This window comes from Giraffa tippelskirchi, chromosome 1 (assembly GCF_054371585.1).
Source record: "Giraffa tippelskirchi isolate mGirTip1 chromosome 1, T2T-mGirTip1v1.2.pri, whole genome shotgun sequence".
Taxonomy (NCBI): domain Eukaryota; kingdom Metazoa; phylum Chordata; class Mammalia; order Artiodactyla; family Giraffidae; genus Giraffa; species Giraffa tippelskirchi.
In genome coordinates this window covers 129,645,874-129,667,097 of record NC_137275.1, presented here as the reverse complement: position 1 = coordinate 129,667,097, position 21,224 = coordinate 129,645,874, and the positions used below count along the sequence as shown (strand labels likewise).

At 42.1% G+C, this 21,224-nt stretch overlaps 1 protein-coding gene across 6 annotated transcripts in view; it reads left to right on the top strand.

Moving 5' to 3' along the window:
- Positions 1-21,224, top strand: part of MSRA (methionine sulfoxide reductase A) — a 389,493-nt gene that overhangs the window by 145,261 nt on the left and 223,008 nt on the right. For 5 of the 6 annotated variants that reach the window (XM_081496038.1, XM_081496004.1, XM_081496013.1 and 2 more), the window contains one exon: positions 15,018-15,086. The exons of the other annotated variant lie outside the window; for it this stretch is intronic. In XM_081496038.1, coding sequence (XP_081352164.1) covers positions 15,018-15,086 — 69 coding nt within the window. The remainder of the gene's footprint in view (positions 1-15,017; positions 15,087-21,224) is intronic. 6 annotated transcript variants of the gene reach the window in all.

Here is a 21,224-nt window from a genome sequence, read left to right as displayed (position 1 = left end):
CATCTGCATATCTGAGGTTATTGATATTTCTGCCAGCAATCTTGATTCCAGCTTGTGCTTCATCCAGCTCGGCATTTCTCATGATGTACTCTGCATATAAGTTAAATAAGCAGGGTGACAATATACAGCCTTGACGTACTCCTTTCCCGATTTGGAACCAGTCTGTTGTTCCATGTCCAGTTCTGATTGTTGCTTCCTGACCTGCATACAAATTCCTCAAGAGGCAGGTCAGGTGGTCTGGTATTCCCATCTTATTAAGAATTTTTCACAGTTTGTTGTGATCCACACAGTCAAAGGCTTTGGCATAGTCAATAAAGCAGAAGTAGATGTTTTTCTGGAACCCTCTTGCTTTTTCGATGATCCAACAGATGTTGGCAATTTGATCTCTGGTTTCTCCACTTTTTCTAAATCCAGCTTGAACATCTGGAAGTTCACAGTTCACATACTGTTAAAGCATGGCTTGGAGAATTTTGAGCATTACTTTACTGGCGTGTGAGAAGAGTGCAATTGTGTGGTAGTTTGAGCATTCTTTGGCATTGCCTTTCTTTGGGATTGGAATGAAAACTGACCTTTTCCAGTCCTGTGGCCATTGCTGAGTTTTCCAAATTTGCTGGCATATTGAGTGCAGCACTTTCATAGCATCATCTTTTAGGATTTGCAGCCATATAGAAATAGTTTAGTTTTGACATTGCCCTAGTACTCTGTGATCCTGATAGAATTTAATTGTTAATACAAAAAAATTTCTTTATAAATTCCTTGGGGTTTTTAATTTACACAATCACATCATTGGCATATACAGATAGTTTTTTCTTCTTTTTTCCTTTTGGCATGCTAGGTATAGGTTTCTTGTAGATATTCTTTATCAAACTATTTTCCTAATTTACTGAGAAATTTAAAAAATCACGAATAGGTACTGAATTATGTCAGATGCTTTTTTAGCTTCTGTTGAGATGATCATTTTTTACCCTGTTTGTTAGTATGATAAATTACATAGCATTTTTTGATTGTTAAAACAACTTTCAGTTCCTTAGATGACTCTCATTTGGCCATGATTATTGTACTTTTAAAATATATTCCTGAAGTTAATGTTTATTAAAAATATTTATTATTTTTGAACCTGTGTTCATAAAGGGTGATTTGTCTATAGTTTTCTGTGTCTTTGTCTGGTTGTGTTATCATGGTAATGCTAAACTCATAAAGTCATCTGTGAAACTTCCCTTCTCCTCTGTTTCTTCTTTTGTAACCATTTTTTTTAAAGTGGAAGCACAGTTAATTCACAATATTGTTTTAGTTTCAGGTGTATCTTCTCCGTTTTTGAAGGAATTTATGTAGAATTGGTATTGGCTCTTCCTTAAGTGTATCTAGAATTTCCCAATGAAGCTATGAGCCTGGAGTTTTATTTAAGATTTTTCCACTTCTTTTGTGGTTTTGGTAATTTATAGTTTTCAAGATTTGTAGCCAATTTATTGCGTCTCAGCTCTGAACTCATCATTCTGAATATGCACCATGATAAAGGAATTTCTGTAGTGTTTTTCCTGTACTGTGAGCATGGTTTTGTTTCAGTAGAGGGCGCTGGGGAGACTTTGTGAGAGGAGTCTCTCTTGCTGTTTCAGTTGTGGCTGATGTTGGTGGTGTGGATACCTCCAGAGGAGGCTGCCCCACCCACCAGCCCAGAACTCAGTTCTGTGACCTTACAGCCTTGGCCTGGTGCTAACTTTTCTGCAGCCCTTTTGACAAGGAAACCAGATTCAGTCTGACTCTTAAGAGTCCCTGCAAATGCTCAAAGTCTCCCGTGTGCCTGGATCCCACTGTGCACTCACATCTCTGGTTTCTGATCACCTGCATTCTGGAAGATAGACTATTGTTTGCCCAGCATCTCCAGATTAGCTCTAGCCTACAAGCCAGTGAACTGTACTATCCAGTAGCTTAACTGCACCTTCTCCAAGGAGGTATGAATCCTTCTAAGTCTATCCTTCTTTAGGTGCCCTCAGTCCATAGATAGCATAGAGTTTCCTTAGATTATATAGTTACTTCTAAAATTGTGGTTAATATTTTCTATGTTAGACTTCTCCTTCCTGACCTGCTGTGTGGTTTCCATCTCCTTGATTGGACCAGACTGCTATACAGGGATTTCTTAATAAGCACTGTTTGGGTTGAGACTTTTGTGATCTGTGGATTTTGTCCTCATTTCGAGAAGGGTAGGAAACATTGCCATGTATTCAACTGGTGTTTTCCTCCTTCCCTCACTCACCCCAATCCCCTTGTGCTTTAATCTGAGATTTAACTAAAGTGATGGGGAGTACCAAGAGTGTGGTGAGTGATATTTCTGTAAGAACTGAAATTTGGTGTACAGTGAGCCAGGAGCATGGTTTCCTACATCACTGCAATGACCAGCTCAAGCTTGACCGTTCTAGTGTTTTATGGTAGTTAGCAGAGATGTTTGGAATTTCTTAACCCATGGTAAAGACAGGATATAATAGGATCCTGCTATTTGGCTGCTTAGAGTAGCCTTAAGCTGCTATGGATGAAGTGTCCAAGGCTCGTAGAAAAACCAAGTTTAATATCAGCAACAATTTTGACTTTTAGCTTATATTGTGATTCTCATAGTAAAGGGGGAAAACTGTACTTCTTATAGGTACCACTATAGATAAAAATAATCCAATTGTCCTTTTACTTCCAACTAGTCAAAGAGAAAAGCCCCCCAACTCAACTAAACAACCAATCAACCAAACAAAACACCATTAAAATAGAGAAGATTTTCTCCATTGCTGTTAAGGCCTTTGGCATGAATTTAAATTTAGCTTCCCTGGGAATTTTGGAAAAACATTTTTCTTCATTGTTTTTGTAAGCCCTATGAGGCAAAGATATAACTTCCCCAAACAAAGCAGCAGGAAAAGCAACTAACAATCCTCTGGATAATGCAAATGAATAAAAATTGCCAGAATTATTGCAGAAATGCTGAAAGCCTTACTCTGGTGTTTTATACACTATTCCTAGACTTCAGTAGTTCAGGAATGCCTGTTTTAGCAGTCCCAGCACACTAGAGAAGAAGTTGGTGGAAAAATAAAATTACATAGGGGTAGTCTCCAGTTAGAAATGGATCATTTGCCAGCAGTTGACTTATAAATCAGTTAGACTAGAAATACCTTTTTCCTTTATAAAATATAGTCTAAGTTCTCTGTGTGCGTGTGTGCTCAGTTGCTGTAAGTTCTAGACAGCTTTATAAAAGATGGTTTGAGTTCCTGCCATATGTCGGTAATTGTCCTTTGCTAAAGACTATATTACTTCCCCTTTATTAGAACACGGTAATGGTTATCTATTGCTGTATAACCAATTATCTCCAAATGTAGCAGCTTAAAAGAAAAATCATATATGATCTCATATTTTTTTTGGATGGGAAGAGGTTGGGAAATCTGGGCGTAGCTTAGCTGGGTGGCCCTGGTCTCATGAGGCTAGAATCAAGATGTCAGCTGTACTGCATCTTCTGAAGGCTCTTCGTGGGGAGGATCCATGCTATAGCTCAGCCGTCTCAACCTTTTGGGCACCAGGGACTGGTTTTGTGGGAGACAGTTTTTCCATGGATTGTGGAGATGGTGAGGTGTGTGGTTTGGGTATGATTCTCATAAGGAGCGTGTAACCTAGATCCCTTGCATGAGCAGTTCACCATAGGGTTTGCTCTCCTATGAGAATCTAATGCCACTGCTGATCTGACAGAAGGTGGAGTTTAGGCAGTAATGCAAGTGATGGTAATTGGTTGTAAATACAAACGAAGCTTTGCTTGCTTGCCTACTGCTCACCTTCTGTTATGTGGCCTGGTTCCTAACTGGCCAGAGACCAGCATCCATCTGTGGCGTGAGGACTGGGGACCCCTGCTCTAGCTCACTGAGGCCTGCCATCAAATGAGCTTGAGAGCAGTCCTTTCCCGGTCAAGCCATCAGATGAGACTGCAGCCCCAGCCAGCATCTTGACTCCAGCTTGTAGGAGACCCTGAACCAAACTGCCCAGCTTTACATTCTCACCTGCAATGAGGCCACTGAATTTAAAATGTACTTGGCATTTGAACGTTGAATTTCTTCCTCTTTGGGGGAAGAAATCTGCTTTCTACAGTGATGAATAAAGTGGAGATTTCTTTCTACTGTGAAGTTAGTAGCTGGGCAGGTTGAGAAGGAGGGAAATATATTCTATTCTCTAGCTGTAGCTTACAGCCAACTTGGCTGGTGTGAAAGGGTGTGTTCTTGGTGTTGTAGGGTAGAACTTAGAGTGTATTTTCATGTTGTGACAGTATCTCATGCATGGTGGTTAGAATCCTAGAAAGAGTTATATTTGAAACTATTACAGGTTGAGAAGGCTCTTGTGGGCTAGCTTACCACCATTTATAACAGCATGTTCATGAGAAAATGGATTCTGTGTCCCAGATGTCCATCTCTTAAACATGCTTTTGAAATGTGACTCATTTTAAAGTTGGGGACTTGCCTGTATTTCATTAGCTCCTCTCCAGCTACTTTCCTCACAGTAGTTTACATTTTGAGCTATCAGCCTTTTGGGAAGATAAAAGTGACAGAAAATAGAGATGACTATAATTTACTCCTAGCACTAAGAGCCTGGCAGGCCTATCAAGGCATAATTTTATTCAAAATCAGATTTTCTGTTGGGCCTGCATTGAAGTCCCTTTACGGTTGAGTTTTACTGGGTCACATTCATCTCCTTTTGTAGAATTCTGGAGTCTTAATCAGGTACTTCCAAAATCACTCAATCAGATTTAGTATATGAGAATGTACCAAAATGAGAAATACTCTTGGTCTGCCTTATATCCCCCTACTCCCAGCTCATGTCTCTATGGAAGCTGATGGCCTTCCAGCTGGCAGAGAGCATCATTTGGGCCCTGGGAGGGCTCGGTGGAAGGCTGCTTGCCTTGGCCATGCACGTGCTTGATATTTTCAAACACGACACTCATTTAATTCAGCACTGCTCCAGCCAGTTGTTAAAGAATGCATCCCAGAGTCAACCCATTGCTTAAATATCCACGGGTCTGCTTGAGCACATACTCAAGGGAGATAACCCAGTAGGCTTTGCTCTGCCCCCTGGGCGCTCTGTCCCTTCATTAGAGGACCAGAAGCATGTTTGAAGAACCACTCCCGTCCCCACTCAACTTCCCTGAGTTAGAGGTTCAGTTTTTTGTCACTCTTTCATGGTAGACAAGTATACAAAAACACCATAAAATGACTTTCTGTATCATTTGTAGAATTGTAGTTGAAGATTCTGTCTGTCATATTTCCTAATGTGAATGTGCACTAGGTTATCAGGCATCCCTTAATCGTGTGACCAAGCCTGCTCTCTCAGGACAAGAGTCCATCTTCAAAGTGGATGAGCTACTGTTCTAGTGCTCTAATAAGAGCTGGATTAAAACATTTATTTTTCACTGCTTTTGGGAATCCAGTGGAGACCTTCATAGTAAAAGCTTGATTTATCTTTCTTTTGAGGGAAATATAGAACATTTCCATCAGTTTTAAAATTATGAATGATGAGCTTAATCTCTGCTCAGTCAATCTAAGATAGATTTTAAAATAGCCTTTTCTTCTGTTGTGGAGAAAAATTACAAGGATGAGAGAAACAGACAGGATGAGAGAAAGGAGGGAGAGAGGGGTCGAGAAATAATATATGTATATATTATATTATTTTAACATGCATTTAAGATGTATATATATATATAAAATTCCAGAATGGCAAAGTACTACTGATGTACCGATCTGTTTTCTTCTTTCCCTCCTTCCTTTCTTCCTTTCCTCCCTCTTTCTTCTTTGCTGTAAAATAAAGAAAAGGTAAACCTAGAAATAGGGCTTCCCAGGTGGCACATTGGTAAAGAATCCGCCTGCTAACGCAGGAGACATGGGTTCAATCCCTGGGTCGGGAAGATCCTGTGGAGGTGGAAATGGCAACCCACTGCAGTCTTCTTGCCTGGAGAATCCTCATGGACAGAGTGAGCTTGGTGGGCTACATACAGTCTTGGGGTCACAAACAGTTGGAGATGACTAAGTGTGTGTGCGCGCACGCACACACACACACACACAAACCTAGAAATACCTTTTATTTTATTTTAAGATAAATAATATTTTAATCCCATCTAAAATTTGTAGTGGTTGATCCTCTTAAAATCCTTTTCCTTTTGAAAGGAGGATAATCAACCTATTGCTTTGGAGAAGGCAGATGGAAACAAGTGAAATCACCTCTGGCATTTGTCCTGAGCCTGGATAAAATGGAAACATGGGGCTGAGCTGATCTGATTTCAGGGGCTGCTTGCTCACCACTGGCTGCTCTTGCGTCTCAGGCGTGCCCTCAGCCCTGGGATGAAGCTCCCAGGCTGCAGGGGTCATCATGGAGTAGCAAAGGCTGGGGGCATTTAAAATGTCTTTTGTTTCTGTTTTCAAGCAAGTAATGCATCCCATGGAGCAAAATTCAGAAGGTAAAAGTAGGGTGTTAAAAAAATAAATTGTAGCATATTATGCACATTATCTTACCTATTGATTTTTCCCCCAATTAATGATGCCTCTTGTGGATAATTTCATGTCTTAACCTATAGAATTACTTCATTCTTTATAATGGGTGCATATTATTCCACATTCTGAACTATTCTATGTAAAAGGTTAGTGCCAATCTCTTTACACATAATCCTGAAACAACTATCTTTGTACATGAGCAAAATGTATTGTAGGAGCTAATGGGTGATGAATCTGGTTAATGGTCAGCATTAATGTTGCATCTCCTTATCATTGTTTTATTCCCCTCAGACTATTTTATCTCTTTCTCCTTACCTCTGACATCAGTAATCATTTAATAGATTGAAAATGTATTGATTTCATGGAAGCCAAATTGACACACGTTTCTATCCATGACCATTCCTCTTTCTTTCTAATTAAGCTCTCAGATTTAGCTGTATCTCTTTCATTTTTAATGTCAAAGGATAGTCAAGAAAAGTTCCCTGTAAGGCTTGTGACAACATTTTCCATTTTTTGATTAGGAGCTTCCACTTAGAAATAAAGTCCTAATTCGTTTTCCTGAAACAACAGTCACAGAAAGCAGATTGGTCTAGCCCTACCCTGGTGCAGGCTCACTTGGTGTGCTCAGGGGGGCTTTGTGGGGGAAAGATCGGTGCTGGTCTGGAACAGATTGCAAGGGGAGGTCCGTCCCGCCAGGCTCAGCTGAGCAAAGGGCCCGGTCGTTTATCACTGTCACAGGGGGTGGAGGTGGGGGTGGGGATAGAGGAGTCACTGGACCAGTCCAGCCCATCAGTGGCCTGACAGCGTTCGTGCCTCCAGGCAGATACTGTGCCACCCAGGGGCGATGCACTCGGCTGCTGCCAGAGTCGTGGGAAAGGAGGAAGCCGACCACTGATTGCTAGGACGCTTTGCTCCAGACAGGCACTGCCTCTTCTCAGGGTGGTGTATACAGCTGCATGTAAGAGCCGATTCAGCAGTCTCAGTGGCAGACACGGAGGATCCAAAGTGATGCTAGACACTGATGATGAGATGAGAACATGCCTCTGTGGGGCTCGTGCTTTAATTCCATTCCCAGGACTTGGATTCTCTGTACCACGCTGGTTATTTTCACATGGGGAACTGACACTGGTAAACGCAAGCTGGGGACACCAAATCTCTGAAGGGCAATTTTTTTTAACTTTTTATTTTGTATTGAGATATAGCCGATTAACAAACAAATGTTGTGGTAGTTTCAGGTGAGCAGCGAAGGAACTCATTCTTACATATACATATATCCATCCTCCCCCAAACTCCCCTCCCATCCAGCCTGTGAAGGGCAACATTTTAAAAAACAATACTAAAAAGTATGATCTCTGTGTGATCCTCTATAGATACATTTGACATCCATCTTGGGAATCTAAAGTATATTATAGGATCAATAACAAGCATCCCTTAGAAATCATTTTGGTGTACAGCCACATTTTTTAATACAACTGTTTTCAGCACTGTTATTCATGAAGAGGTCACATTCATCAAACTGACATATAGATCTTAACCCTTCAAGTAACCTTATTTTAAACGGAATTTCTCCTCCCAAGATTGTCTAATTTGGTTGGTCATTAGGAATTACTTTGTGTTAAGAGGGGGCAGGGAGATTTCATAAAAATCAGGTGGAGATTTTTCCATCGATTAATATCATATGCTTATCATAGATACCTAAGTTGACATGGTTCTTACATGTGGTAATTAATAACAGTATTACATGAGTGAAATGGAGTTCTAAAAATGAAATGAACGATGACAGAATGCTTTTCTTGGGATAAAGTAGCATGAATTGGGAACTCATGCTTGTCTGAGAATTGTGGGATAACAAGATGCATTAGGAGCTGTAGACAGTGCTGCTAACACAGGAGATTTGTGTAGATGTACCTGGTCTGCAGCCCTAACAAGTGGGGCAGGGTCGTTGCTGGTCAGTGAAGAATGAATAGAAGGCAGGCACTGTCTACCCTATAGTAACACCAACAGCAAACCCAGTGCCTGGCACATAAGCTGTGTTCAGTCATTGTTTTCTGAACTGTAATGTTATTTGGACAGAATATAGATCCCTGTGCCTTGACTTGGTGGAGCAGATATGCCCCCCAAGTCCCTCCATCAGCCTTCCTTCCTCCTTGCCCTGCACGCCTGCCTTCCTGGGTCCATAAGGTCCAGAGCCCTGCACATCAGGGCGGGTGTAATAGGGCGGCCATGCTGCTGGGCTGGGTTGGTCCTGAAGTCCCTGAACATCACCAGTGACACTCAACATGCAGGGGCCTTGGGTTCAGGAACAGGCAAGAGTTCAAGGGACTCTGGAACCCTGGAAAGAAAAGGATCCTTACGTGATCAAGCAGCAAGCAATCCGCTCATCGGTTATTCTCATTTAAGAGAGTTTCTCCCATTTCTCTTGCTCTTTCTCCTCCTCAAAGAAAACAGAGGAACAGGGCTCAAAGGAAAATGTTTAGATTTGTACAACTTGAAAATCTAGGTAAGATCTAGATTTCTTCTTTTTTCTTACTGTTCCCCCACTTAACTGTTTATATTATTACTGTTTTCTGATGTCATGACAAAAAAAAAAACTACTTGTGATCATACATTTAAGATTACTATGTAATATTCCATCTGAGGACTGTGTCACAGTTTACTTCATTGTCTCCCTTTTGGTGGGCCAAGTAGGTTTTTTTTTTTTTTTAATGGTTTTTCATTCTTATAAACAATTCTGCTGTAATTTGTTATTGTTCAGTTGCTTAATCATGTCTGACTCTTTGCGACCCCATGGACTGTACCCCACAAGGTTCCTCTGTCCATGGGATTCTCTAGGCAAGAATACTGGAGTGGGTTGCCATTTCCTTCTCCAGGGGATCTTCCCGACCCAGAGATCGAACCCATGTCTCCTGCGTTGGCAGGTGAGTTCTTTACCACTGAGTCACCAGAGGAGCCCTTGTTTGGAAACCTTTGCCTCAGTCCTGATTATTTCCTAAGGTAAAAATAATTTTCTTGCCACAGATTAGCTTTGTCATGGCTCAAATGACTGAGAGTAACATAGGATACAACTTAGTGACTAAACAACAACAGCAACAACATAGGATGTATATAAGTTGGGTTTTGTAGGGTGAATAACATGACAGGGTGGGGGGCTGACACCACTAGGTGATCTGCAGCCCTGAGGCTTTAGTCCAGTCCAGGGATGGTTCTGGGCCCAGCAGTGGGCCTGGGCTCCCAGGGCAGTGGCAGCAGTTACAGGACTCTTCAATTAGGTGGTGTCGCCATACCTGCTTGGAGAGGCTTGACCCTTTAGGAGAATCGGGGGGCGCACTCTCCAGCCCCCCACTAAATACTTTGCCATTTACCTTATAAATCCATGCCCTCCCCACACAGAAGATAGAAATTTTAGCTCTCAACTTGAGCACAGGACATAGCACTAATCACCAGGTAGTTTGTGTCTGTATTTGCATTATTGCAAGTATGTGATTGAAGAGTTTTACTGTATTTTTGTCAAGGAAGAAGACAGTCATAAAGTCTGAAGTGCATTAGGCATTCATAAAACAAAACAAAACAAGAAACAGTGTCAGTATCATCTTCTAAAGCTTTTGAATGTGTTTCCCACCCCGCCCCTCACCAAATCCCCTTCAGAATCTCTCCGAGAGTTGACTTTGACCCAGTCTTGCTCTAATTAACCTCTCTGCTCCTCAAGCACTGGGCTTTCAAGATAAATGGAAATCTATTCCTCGTCCTCACACGCCCTTGACTGAGGACACGTCATGGCCATCAGCCGAGGTCGTCCCCCTGGAGTGCGGCACTTTGGAACGTGCGCCCACAGCGCCCAGCCAGCCAGATGGGAGGTACCCGCCTGCTGGGCTGGGCAGCAGATGTCCTTGTCAGACGGACAGACCCCTCCTGTCTCCGGCTCTGCTGGTGATCAATACTCAGTGCCCAATCAATGAGAGATGGCTCTGTTTAGTCAGTTTAATTGTTTCTGTGGTGAAATGTGCCACCACTTTTGAAAAAAAAAATTATAAATGCTTTTTTAAAAATATTTTTAATTATAAATGCTCCTCACCCTCCAGTCTCATTTGACCTTTAGAATATGTTTCAGCAGTCTCAGGTTCTTTGGCCCCCGAGTACTTGCCTCAGCAGAGTGTCAATGGGAAACTGCCCTCGGTCTATAGGACTACAACTGCCCTGGCTTGGTTTTTAACACCTCCCCTGTTCTCTCCTCCTGGAATAGAAAGTAGCACACAGTATCTATTCTTTTATCCATAAAGCTGTATAGAGTCTGGAAGCTTTCAAAGATTCTTTTTAAAAATTTCAATGGGTTATGTAGAAATGAAAAGGAAAATGGCTTCTTTCTTTGTACCATCTTTATGGTTGTTTATTCACTGAGACCAGGAATAGCAGAATGATTTCATCACACGTGCCTTTCCTAAGGAATAAGAAACTCTGTGGGGTGCTAAGTCCAGACAAGATTTTGTGGTCATAGTCAGGGATTGTGAAAGTGTGCTGTGATAGATCAATGATGTTTGCCATGGACATGGAAGTGGAGGAGAGGTAAATGTGTGCCATGTATTTTCCATTCCTGACTCAGATCTTGCGTAAAGCAAAGTCCACACGTAGATGCTAATACTAGCCTAACAGTTGTGTGTATTGTGTGCCAGGCATTCTTCTCAGTGCCTTACATATATTAACTCATTAGATTCTCAGAGCAACCCATGAGGTAGGTACAGATAAGGAAACGGAAGCACAGAGAGACAGAGTTGCTAAGCCAAGGTCACACAAGTAGACAGCTGAGATTCAGGGTCAGACACTTTTATCCCAGAGTCCAGGTCCTTAGCCCTGGATTCTGTACTCTTTCTCCTTGGCTAATGCTGTGTCTTTACTCTCCAGGGAATGATGTAAGGCTCATCTGTGGTTCAAGAAAAGATGCAAAATCAAGTTTAGAGCCTTGTTATCTTTGGGCCTCAGGCTCCAGAATGAAAGATAAGACAGAGTCCTAGAGAGCCTTGGCAGTGAGGAGGGAGTTGCCTATGAATTTCCTCCTTCCTCTCTGGGTAGCATTTCCAGTCTTCCCACTTCTGCCTTCTCAGATGGGAGAAGGTGGATTGGAAGGGAAGAGGAATGGTGTTCAGGGACTGGAACAGAGGAGTTTCTTGGTCTGCAGGCCATCTGACTGGGGAGACTTTCTGAGTGGCCTTTTTCAGTGATCATTTGTGTATAAGGGACACGTGTGTGTATGTAGAGATACATCAGTGTATCAAATAGTAATCTTTCATAATGGCTAAAGAGGGACTTTTTAGTACTTTAGTAGTTTGTTTCCCTTCATTAATTTAGCGACTATTCATTTAACACCTATGTTGGGTCTTAAAATATGCGGAAACTGTGGAAACAATGAACCCATGTGAGCCCTGCCTTCTCTGAGTTTGTAGTCTACTCGCTGAAATAATGATTAAGTGTAAGGTGCTGCTCTCACTGTAGTAGAGGGAATGAGGGGCTGAGGTGGCCAGACCACACGGGTTTTTGAAGCTGCATTGAAGAGTTCTGATTTCCGCCTATGAGCAGTGGGAAGCCATGGAAAGAGGGGGAGAGGGTCAGGGACTTTGTGTTATATAATCAGTTAGAAGATAATTGTGGTGACACTGGGAAGAATGAATTGGAGAGGGGCTATGGAAGAGCTGGAGGTAATTGTAGGGGTCCAGGGCAAAGAGGCCATGAGAGTTGGGATGAGGGTAGTTTGGGTGGTGAAGGGAAGAAGTGAAAGGATTCTAAAGATATCTGAAAGGCAGAATTAGCCAGATTTAGTGATGGATTAGGTATGCGTAGCAAGGAAGAGAGAATGGGCAAGGATGCCCCGAAAGTCGGGGGATGTGGTCCTATTCCCAGGGGTATGGATGCTGGAAGAAGGTCAGGTTTGGTGAGGGAGGTCATCCTGCATTGGAAGTGCTTTTGAGCTGTCCCCAAGGAGATGTCAAATAAGCCACAGTGATTATGGAAACCATGTAGTGTTTTGGCTGGCTATACATATGTCCTGATGGACTGTCCTGGGAAACTAAGTGCTACAGAAAAAATTTTAGAAATCTGCAATTTTGTTGACTTTAAAAAATTCAAACAGACATACTTTCATCTGGGAAGTAAGAATCTAACAATGACAAAGACAACTGATAGTGATAAATATCTTGCATAATATTCATAGTTATTTTTGTTTTTGCATATTTCTCTGCCAGTCTTTTCCCACAAGCATTCATACTTTTGTTAGCTGTCATTATAGTCAGCATTCAGTATGTAATAGCATTGTTTTCACTTACTTTTATCCCAAATATTTTTTCACATTTCTATCTCTCTTTCAAATTCTGTGTTTAAAATATTACATGATATTCCATGCTTGTGATAAATTATGAGTGATAATTTTCTAAGCTGTTTCTCTGTTTTTGGATATTTAGTTGATTTAAATATTTCTTTATTACCAGTAATACATGAGTAAATATCAGTATGTCTACCACCTTTTTTTTTTTTCTCTTGCATTTTTCTTTAAATTCTCATGAATGAGATTAGTGGGTTAGCTTTCGAATGGGATTACAGCTCTTTGATACATGTTTTAATACCTCTGACAGGGGCTCTGGGGTCCTAACTATAGAACAGAGCTGTGACTTCTTCATGGAGCCTCACCACTTTCATTTGGATTCAGTAGCCAAGGGGCCTACCATTGTCTGAGTGCTGTGCAAGGTACCATGGCCACCTGTGACCTTACCTCTTGCATCTGCTGGAGGCGCCAGTTAGTGCCTCGAGGCTGTAAGGCTTGCAAGCCAGGTTCAGCCTGGTTCCTCCCCTCCACCCAGTTCTTCTGTTCTTCCATTGCTTAGGAACCCGTGGAGGCCCCTGAAATGATGGAATAGAGGAAGGAATTGATTAATCCAGACTAGCCTTATCAGCCTCCAGGTTCTAAAAGATGCTGTGGTGCTACAGAGGCTGCCTAAGGGTCTCGTGGGTTTGGATGAGAGTCTCAAGACCTTTTATGATCAGGTGCCTGCCTACCAATCTATCCTTAAGTGCCGCTGCTTCTCAACACATCAACCTTTACTGTGCCTGGACTAGTCTCTCCTCTGGCCCAGGACAATGTCTTGGTTGCATTGACTCCTGGCTCTCACTTGAGTTGTTCCCTCACCCTCTGCCTTTCTAAGTCCTACCCAACCTTTTAGACTCAACACTAATTGTAATTTCCCCAGGTTCCTGGCTCCACCTTGCAGCTCACTGTCCCTCTGCTACAAACTCTTCCAGTACCTTTAGTCCCCACTCCAGGACTTAGCACATCATTGTAAGCTTGCTTTTGAAATTTTACCTCTTGAAGATAATTGTACACTCCTCGAGGGCAAGAATCATGTCAGTCTCCGCCCAACTCTGCCAAATCCCTCAGTACCCAGTTTTAGTGCTGAGCCCTGTTCCAGAGCTCAGTAAATCTAATGTGACCCATTAGATCAAAATATCCATGATACAGTGTCAAAGTGTTTTCACTGTAAATGTCCATATTCCAAAATTGCTAAGGATCAAATTAGGCTACTCGTAGATGGGCCATACTCAGATCTTCTCTTATCTGGTTTTGGTTTGGGAGCTATGAGAATAAGTTAAGGCTGGAAAACCATAAGCCGGTCACTTTTTATTTCTAAGTCCTTGATATGCACTCAGGTGGAAGGATGACTGGTAGAGGTGATGAGGCTGGATGAAGGGTAGTAAGAAGCACTGAAATGAAGGTCTCTCTGGTCTTTAAGAAGGCAAGTGTCATTGGCCCCTGAAATGGTGCTTGACTTGTGAAATGATGCTGTCTGCAGTGTTACCTTGCTGTCTTTTTATTATTATTATTTTAATACTTACGTATTTATTTATTTGGTTGCGTTGGGTTTCAGTTACAGCATGTCATTGTTGTGTGATGCAGGATCTTTCGTTGTAGTGCACAGACTCTCTAGTTGTGGTGCACAGGCTTCATTGCGCCTCAGCATGTGGGATCCTAGTTCTGCAATCAGGGATCTCACCTGCATCCCCTGCTTGGCAAGGCAAATTCCTAACCACTGGACCACTAAGGAAGTCCCTACCCTGTAGTCTTTACAGCTTACTTCTGATCATCAGCAGTCCTCAGGGAAAGCCACCATAGTTCACTCTGGATCCCCAAGCTCCCTTTGTTCTCCAGGGCATGGCCTGGCACAGAGGGACCCTCTGGCCGGGAGTCAGGAGCTTCTAGGCCAGGCTGTCTTTACCACCCCCAGCTGCACAGCTCTGCACTTACTCGGGCCTGGGAGTGCTCACTGGTGAAATGCCATGCCTGAATGAGGCCATCTCTGGGCTTTTTTGTAACTGAAATTAAAAAAAAATAATAATTGAAACTCTCTTAAGAGGGTGAACTTGAGTGCTGTTCCTAACTAAAAATGAGAAATAGGCTCTCTGACACATTTAATGACATGTGTTAGTATGTGTGTAGAACTTACACTTAACTTGATTTTCTTTCTTTCTTTCTTTCTTTTTTTCTAGCCAAACATCATGTCAATGGCAACAGAACAGTTGAACCTTTCCCAGAGGGAACACAGATGGCTCTATTTGGTAAGATATCAATTCTGAAAGAAAACCCAAATTGTGTGCAAAGACTCGTGCCAAATTTCTGAGTTTTAGCAAGTGTCCTCGGGGCTTCAAAATCTGGGCTCTTCTAGATATTTACAAGTTGTTGCAGCCAAAAAATTATCGAGTTCTTAGTATTTTTGGGATCAGAAAAGCTTATTCTATAGAATTTAGTATGCTTTCCTTCCTCACTTTGCAAGTCAAATATCAAACTGTATATTTACTATTCTTATGTCCACACTCTGAATTAACCTGATAATTTAAGAGTTGAGTTTTTCTTCCCTAGGAAAGATTTTTTCCATATGCACTTATACAGGTATATGTTCATGCTCAGTCACTTCAGGGTCCAACTCTTTGCGACCCTTTGGACTGTAGCCTGCCCAGCTCCTCTGTCCATGGGATTCTCTACGCAAGAATACTGGAGTGGATTGCCATTCTTTTCTCCAGGGGGTCTTCCTGAACCTAGGTCTCCTGCATTGCAAACAGATTCTTTACTGTCTGAGCCACCGGGGAAGCCTATATGTATACATACACATACTATACATACATATGTATATGTATAAAAGCAGGGGTTCAAATAGCTTTGAGATGTTATTCCACAGAGATCAATCTAATTGAACAGTCTCTTTCTCCTCCATTATGAATTGAGCATATTCCTGTTTTTTGTTTGTTTGTTTCTCTGGTTCCTTCCCCTTAGCCTTTAGACACATTCTCTGATCTCTTTCATCCTAAAGCCCTCAATTCCCCTGACTTCACACCCTCCTCCAGTTTCCATCTCCCCTCTGGTCCTGATGGAAGTCTCCTGCAAGGGCTTTTGATGTAAAATTGCTTTAAGCACTGAAGTGTCTTTGAGCCAGAAATTAGCCTCCTGACAACAGTGTCTCTAAATTAGCATATTCAGGATAAAATGTTTCCCTAATCCCAGAGTTAGTCATCACTGATGATTAACCCTGGAGAGTTATGAAACAGGGACCCACTTCTGCCCAGGTGTTTGTAAATCTTGCTCTGTGTGGGCTGTCACCTTTTAAAATATACTGGTCAGTAATTAGAAGTTATTATGACCAGAAATTTAAACGGAGTGTCTGGTTTTTGTAGAAAAAAGCATTTGTTGTTGTTCAGTCACTAAGTTGTGTCTGACTCTTTTCAGCCACATGGACTGGAGCATGCCAGTCTCCCCTATCCTTCACTATCTCCTGGAGTTTGCTCAAATTCACATCTACTGAGTCAGTGAAGCTATCTAACCAGTTTAACCTCTGTCGCCCCCTTCTCCTTTTGCCTTCAGTCTTCCCAGAAGAAGGGGAAGAGTCGGCTCCAGTGAGTCGGCTCTTTGTGTCAGGTGGCCAAAATATTGGAGGTTTAACTTCAGCATCAGTCCTTCCAATGAATATTCAGGGTTGATTTTCTTTAGGATTGACTGATTTGATCTCCTTGCATTAATTATTACTATAAGATGTGTGCTCACTATTTGATTTATTAAGTTTCCTCTGAGAAATTATGTTCAATGATGGCATTTTTACTCAAGTTATAGGCCAAGCTGAGTGTGTGTTACCAGGGGACCACGAGAGTCATATAATTGTTCAAAGGGTTCTTTCGGTGTCTTTTAGCTTTGTGAACCCCCAGAAACTAGGTTAGAAACTAGGTTCCGTGTCATACTGGGAAATGTGAAATGAGACTGACTGGTCATAGATTTCTGTCCTGATATTTTAGGAAAGACTCTTTCCCAAAGGACTGATAATGTTGTTGGCCACATAATTGAAAATATCAGTGCATAAAGCTCTGTAGCGAGATTATTATTACCATAAGTTTGTGAAAGGTTTGCTTTAGAGTGACTTTCCTAAAAACCCTAACCCAAGGCCTTCATTGTTTGACTGGGAAAGCAACTCCCCCTCTCCCAGCCTCAATTTTCTCAGCCGTGGAATGGGGAGGCTGATGAGGTGCTCTGAGACTCTCCCCTTGGCTTCTGCATCTTCCACACTCAGGACTGTAGGCTCATCTGGCTGCAGGCTGCCCTGGGAAGCTCACTGTGAATGCCAAGGGGTGTGCTTTTAAAAGAAACAAATTGTGTACCTAACCTCTACCAGTGCAGAATTATACAGATTGTAAACCAGAATAACATCCCCTGACATCTGAGGACTTTTGCTTTATTAGAACTGCAGTTTGCCTCTTCCAGGTGCTTAAATGAAGGCCCCTGCTTTGGTTAACTGCATGCAAACATTTGATATTTGTGCTTTCAAAACTATCCTTTCTTGGTATAGCTTGTCCGCCTGGCCTGTGCTGGGGAGTGGATGGGTTTGGGGGTGGGGTTCTGTCATTCAGGTTATTTATAGTTGTACTGAAAAAGTAAGACTAACTGCAGCTTCTTGACACGTCTTGGGCATTTAGTCCTCACACAGTACCTTGTAAAGCTGGTCGGAGTACATAATCCCCTTCTCAGAGAGCTCATATGATTTATCACAAGTCCCTCAGCCAGAGCTCGAATGTGAGCCCAGGTCTAACTGACCAGAAGTCCACACTCTTTTCCCCATGTCCCTGGACAGTTGGCTCTGGTTACAGGAGTCCTGGGAGAGTCTGGTAGAATCAGAATTGCCTTTTGGCTAGATCATCCATGCACAAAAGCATGATTTCCAGCCAAGTCAATTTAGCAAATTGATTTGTGAATTTCTATGCATTTCCAGAGTGCTCTGAAGGACTCTTGAGACACAGCTTTTGCCGGGAAAACACCGCTTGAAGTGACATCTCCTACTCTTTATCATTTCCCCCCATCTGATCTTAGTAGCAGGCATTAACGTGCAGGAGAATGTCTTACATTGACTTGCCTGCAAGGTCACCAAAGCAACAGTGGCACTGTGTACTCATCCAGACTCATTCTTCAGCCTGGGAAGGCTTTAGTATTTTATGCCAAGAGAGTATCAGCTATTCCCGTTTCATTATCTATCAGTTAATCATTTGACTGTACCTTACGGAATGCTATCTAAATAGAAACTTTTAAATTTAATCCACTCTGAAAGTGCACTCCCATTAGCATTTAGCTTACGATGGGTGATGTAAGGAAGGATACAGTGAGGGTCAAGGGCAGGCTTCATTCTAAGAAACGTATGAATGTGTTATTTTATCGAGTAACTAGATAATGTATGGACAGTTCCTTAAAAGCTGTTTTTGGCACGCAGTCTTCAAAGATTATTTTTAAGACAAGACATTCTTTTTTTTCCAGGTTCTCTTTCGTGGCCCAGTTAGTTTTACCCTTGTCTTGTTTTTCTGTGATCACTGTTCTTTAACTTTTTCATGGCTCTTTTCTTTCCTCCACACTTTAGGACAATGATAATGAAGGTAATAGGCCTGCTCTCCCGGTGGGCTTCTCCTCGTCTGTATGTGTTGTTCTCTTTCAAGTCGGTGGGAGCCCCTTTTTCACAGGCTGGAGAAGTGGACCCGAACATTTTGCAATGAGTGTCTTTGTTCCTGGCGGCTGAGTGCCCAATGGCAGCCAGCCCTTTGATCACACCACAGCCCTGTGAAGTGGGCATCACTGGGCGCTTTTAGAGACGGAAAAACTGAGGCACCCAAAGATGAAAGAGATCTGGTCAAGTAAAGGGAGTGCTTCCTCTGGCACAAGGACATCCACGTGACAGTTGCCCACATGCTGTGCCTGACTTTGAAGGGTCCTCTCCAGCTCTCCGTATCTTAATGAAAGTGAACAGAGGGCCCCTCCACCCAGGCAAAGAGCATGAGCCCCTGCCTCTCTGTAGTGGTCATTCTCAAGTATGGAACAGCTATTCAGTTTATTAAAGGTACTCCATCATCAGGAAGAGTTGTAATTTCCAAATAAGATAGGAATTTGTTCATTGAGAAGAGTGCAGAGAAATCAGGGGTTGGGGTGCCAGCCTTAATATGTGAAGAGTTTTAGTGCAATCTGAAAAAGTGAGATACAGATTTTTAAAACTTTCGAGTTCAATACTTTATCATAACACTTATTATCCAAACTCAGAGTGAAAAGGGTGCTGTTAAAAAATGTTATGTATTTTTAAATTTTTATTGGAATGTAGTTGCTTTATAATATTGTGTTATTTTCTGCTGTACAGCAAAGTGAATCAGCCACATGTATACATATATCCCCTCTTTTTTGGATTTCCTTCCCATTTAGGTCACCATAAAGCACTGAGTAGAGTTCCCTGTGCTATACACACATACACATACACAGACATACACAAAAGAATCCTAATGAGAGTGTGTATTATAAGCTATTGTGCCACGAATAATAAATACACATTGAGTAAAGTTTCATTGAAAAATAATGAACTGAGAGATATAAAAGGAAATAAACAAATGAAAAATTCCAATGCAGTAGCCTTACATTATGTACCATATAGCATCAATACCAGTAGTTAGTATAACTTCCAAGATTTTACTCAGTATACCTGGCTGTTGTTATATTCCTTCTAAATGACTTGAAATGAACAGTTAGTTCATATGTATACCTGGCTGTTGTTATGTTCTTTTGAATGACCTGAAATGAACAGTTAATTCATATTTATACCTGGCTCATAGCACTTAAATAAGAGATGGGGAATTATCCGATTATACCTTTGCAATTCTAATATTGTACTAATACTGTCCAATGGGCCTTCCCTGGTGGCTCAGTGGATAAAGAATCCGCCTGCAATGCAGGAGATACAGGAGATGCGAGTTTGATCCCTGGGTCAGGAAGATCTCCTGGAGGAGGACATGACAACCCACTCCAGTATTCTTGCTTGGAGAATCCCATGGACAGAGGAGCCTGGTGGGCTACAGTCCATGGTGTTGCACAGAGTCGTACATAGCTGAGCAACTAACACACACTGTCCAATGATGTAGGGTAATGAACTCTTCATCAGTAGAGATATTCAAATGAGAAATCAATTCTACCTAGTCGAGAAGTGGAAGTAAGTAACTTTTAAGAGGTTTTCTTCTCAATTAATGAGAATTGTCTTTGTTTCAGAGTGTTAAACCATTTTGAAAAAAATTACTTCTAACTGTAAATTCTTTGATACTGTCATTTAGCAACTCCCATCCAGGCAGTTTGGTGAGAGGTAAAAATTCTGCAGTGACAGGCTGTAGTGGTCAGGAAATAATAGATACCAAACAACAACAGCAGAAGTAGCTCAGTGGATTTTTAAGGTTATTCTGGGTTTTAGGCTCCCACTAGCCTGGCAGATCAACATTCAGAAAGCTAAGATCATGGCATCTGGTCCCATCACTTCATGGGAAATAGATGGGGAAGCAGTGGAAACAGTGACAGACTTTATTTTGGGGGGCTCCAAAATCACTGCAGATGGTGACTGCAGCCATGAAATTAGAAGACAGTTGCTTGTTGGAAGAAAAGATGGGACCAACTTAGATAGCATATTAAAAAGCAGAAACATTACTTTGCCAACAAAGGTCTGTCTAGTCAAAGCTATGGTTTTTCCAGTATTCATGTATGGATGTGAGAGTTGGACTATAAAGAAAGCTGAGCACCAAAGAATTGATGGTTTGAACTGTGGTGTTGGAGAAGACTCTTGAGAGTCCCTTGGACTGCAAGGAGATCCAACCAGTCAATCCTAAAGGAAATCAGTCCTGAATATTCATTGGAAGGACTGATGCTGAAACTTAATACATTGGTTACCTGATGCGAAGGTAACCAATGCGAATTGGTTACCTCATTTGAAAAGACCCTGATGCTGGGAAAGATTGAGGGCAGGAGAAGGGGACAACAGAGGATGAGATGGTTGGATGGCATCACCAACTCGGTGGACATGAGTTTGAGTAAGCTCCGGGAGTTGGTGATGGACAGGGAAGCCTGGCGTGCTTCAGTCCATGGGGTCACAAAGAGTCGGATATGCCTGAGCAGCTGAACTAAACTGAGCCTGGCAGAGATATCTCTGGGAACTCAAACTACTACAAAACCTGTTCTCTGTGTCATAGTCTCATGGGCTCTTCAAACAAGAGGAAGCAAAAGACAACCCAAGACATCATGAGAATGTACAGTGATCTTGTTACACTTCTCTGTTTCTAGCCACAGAGCCAAGAATTTGCTAAACTCTTTCCCAGCTAGCTGTGTGGGAGGACTGATCCCAGAGCAGGGGCCAGTGGCTGTCAGAGGCCCATAGA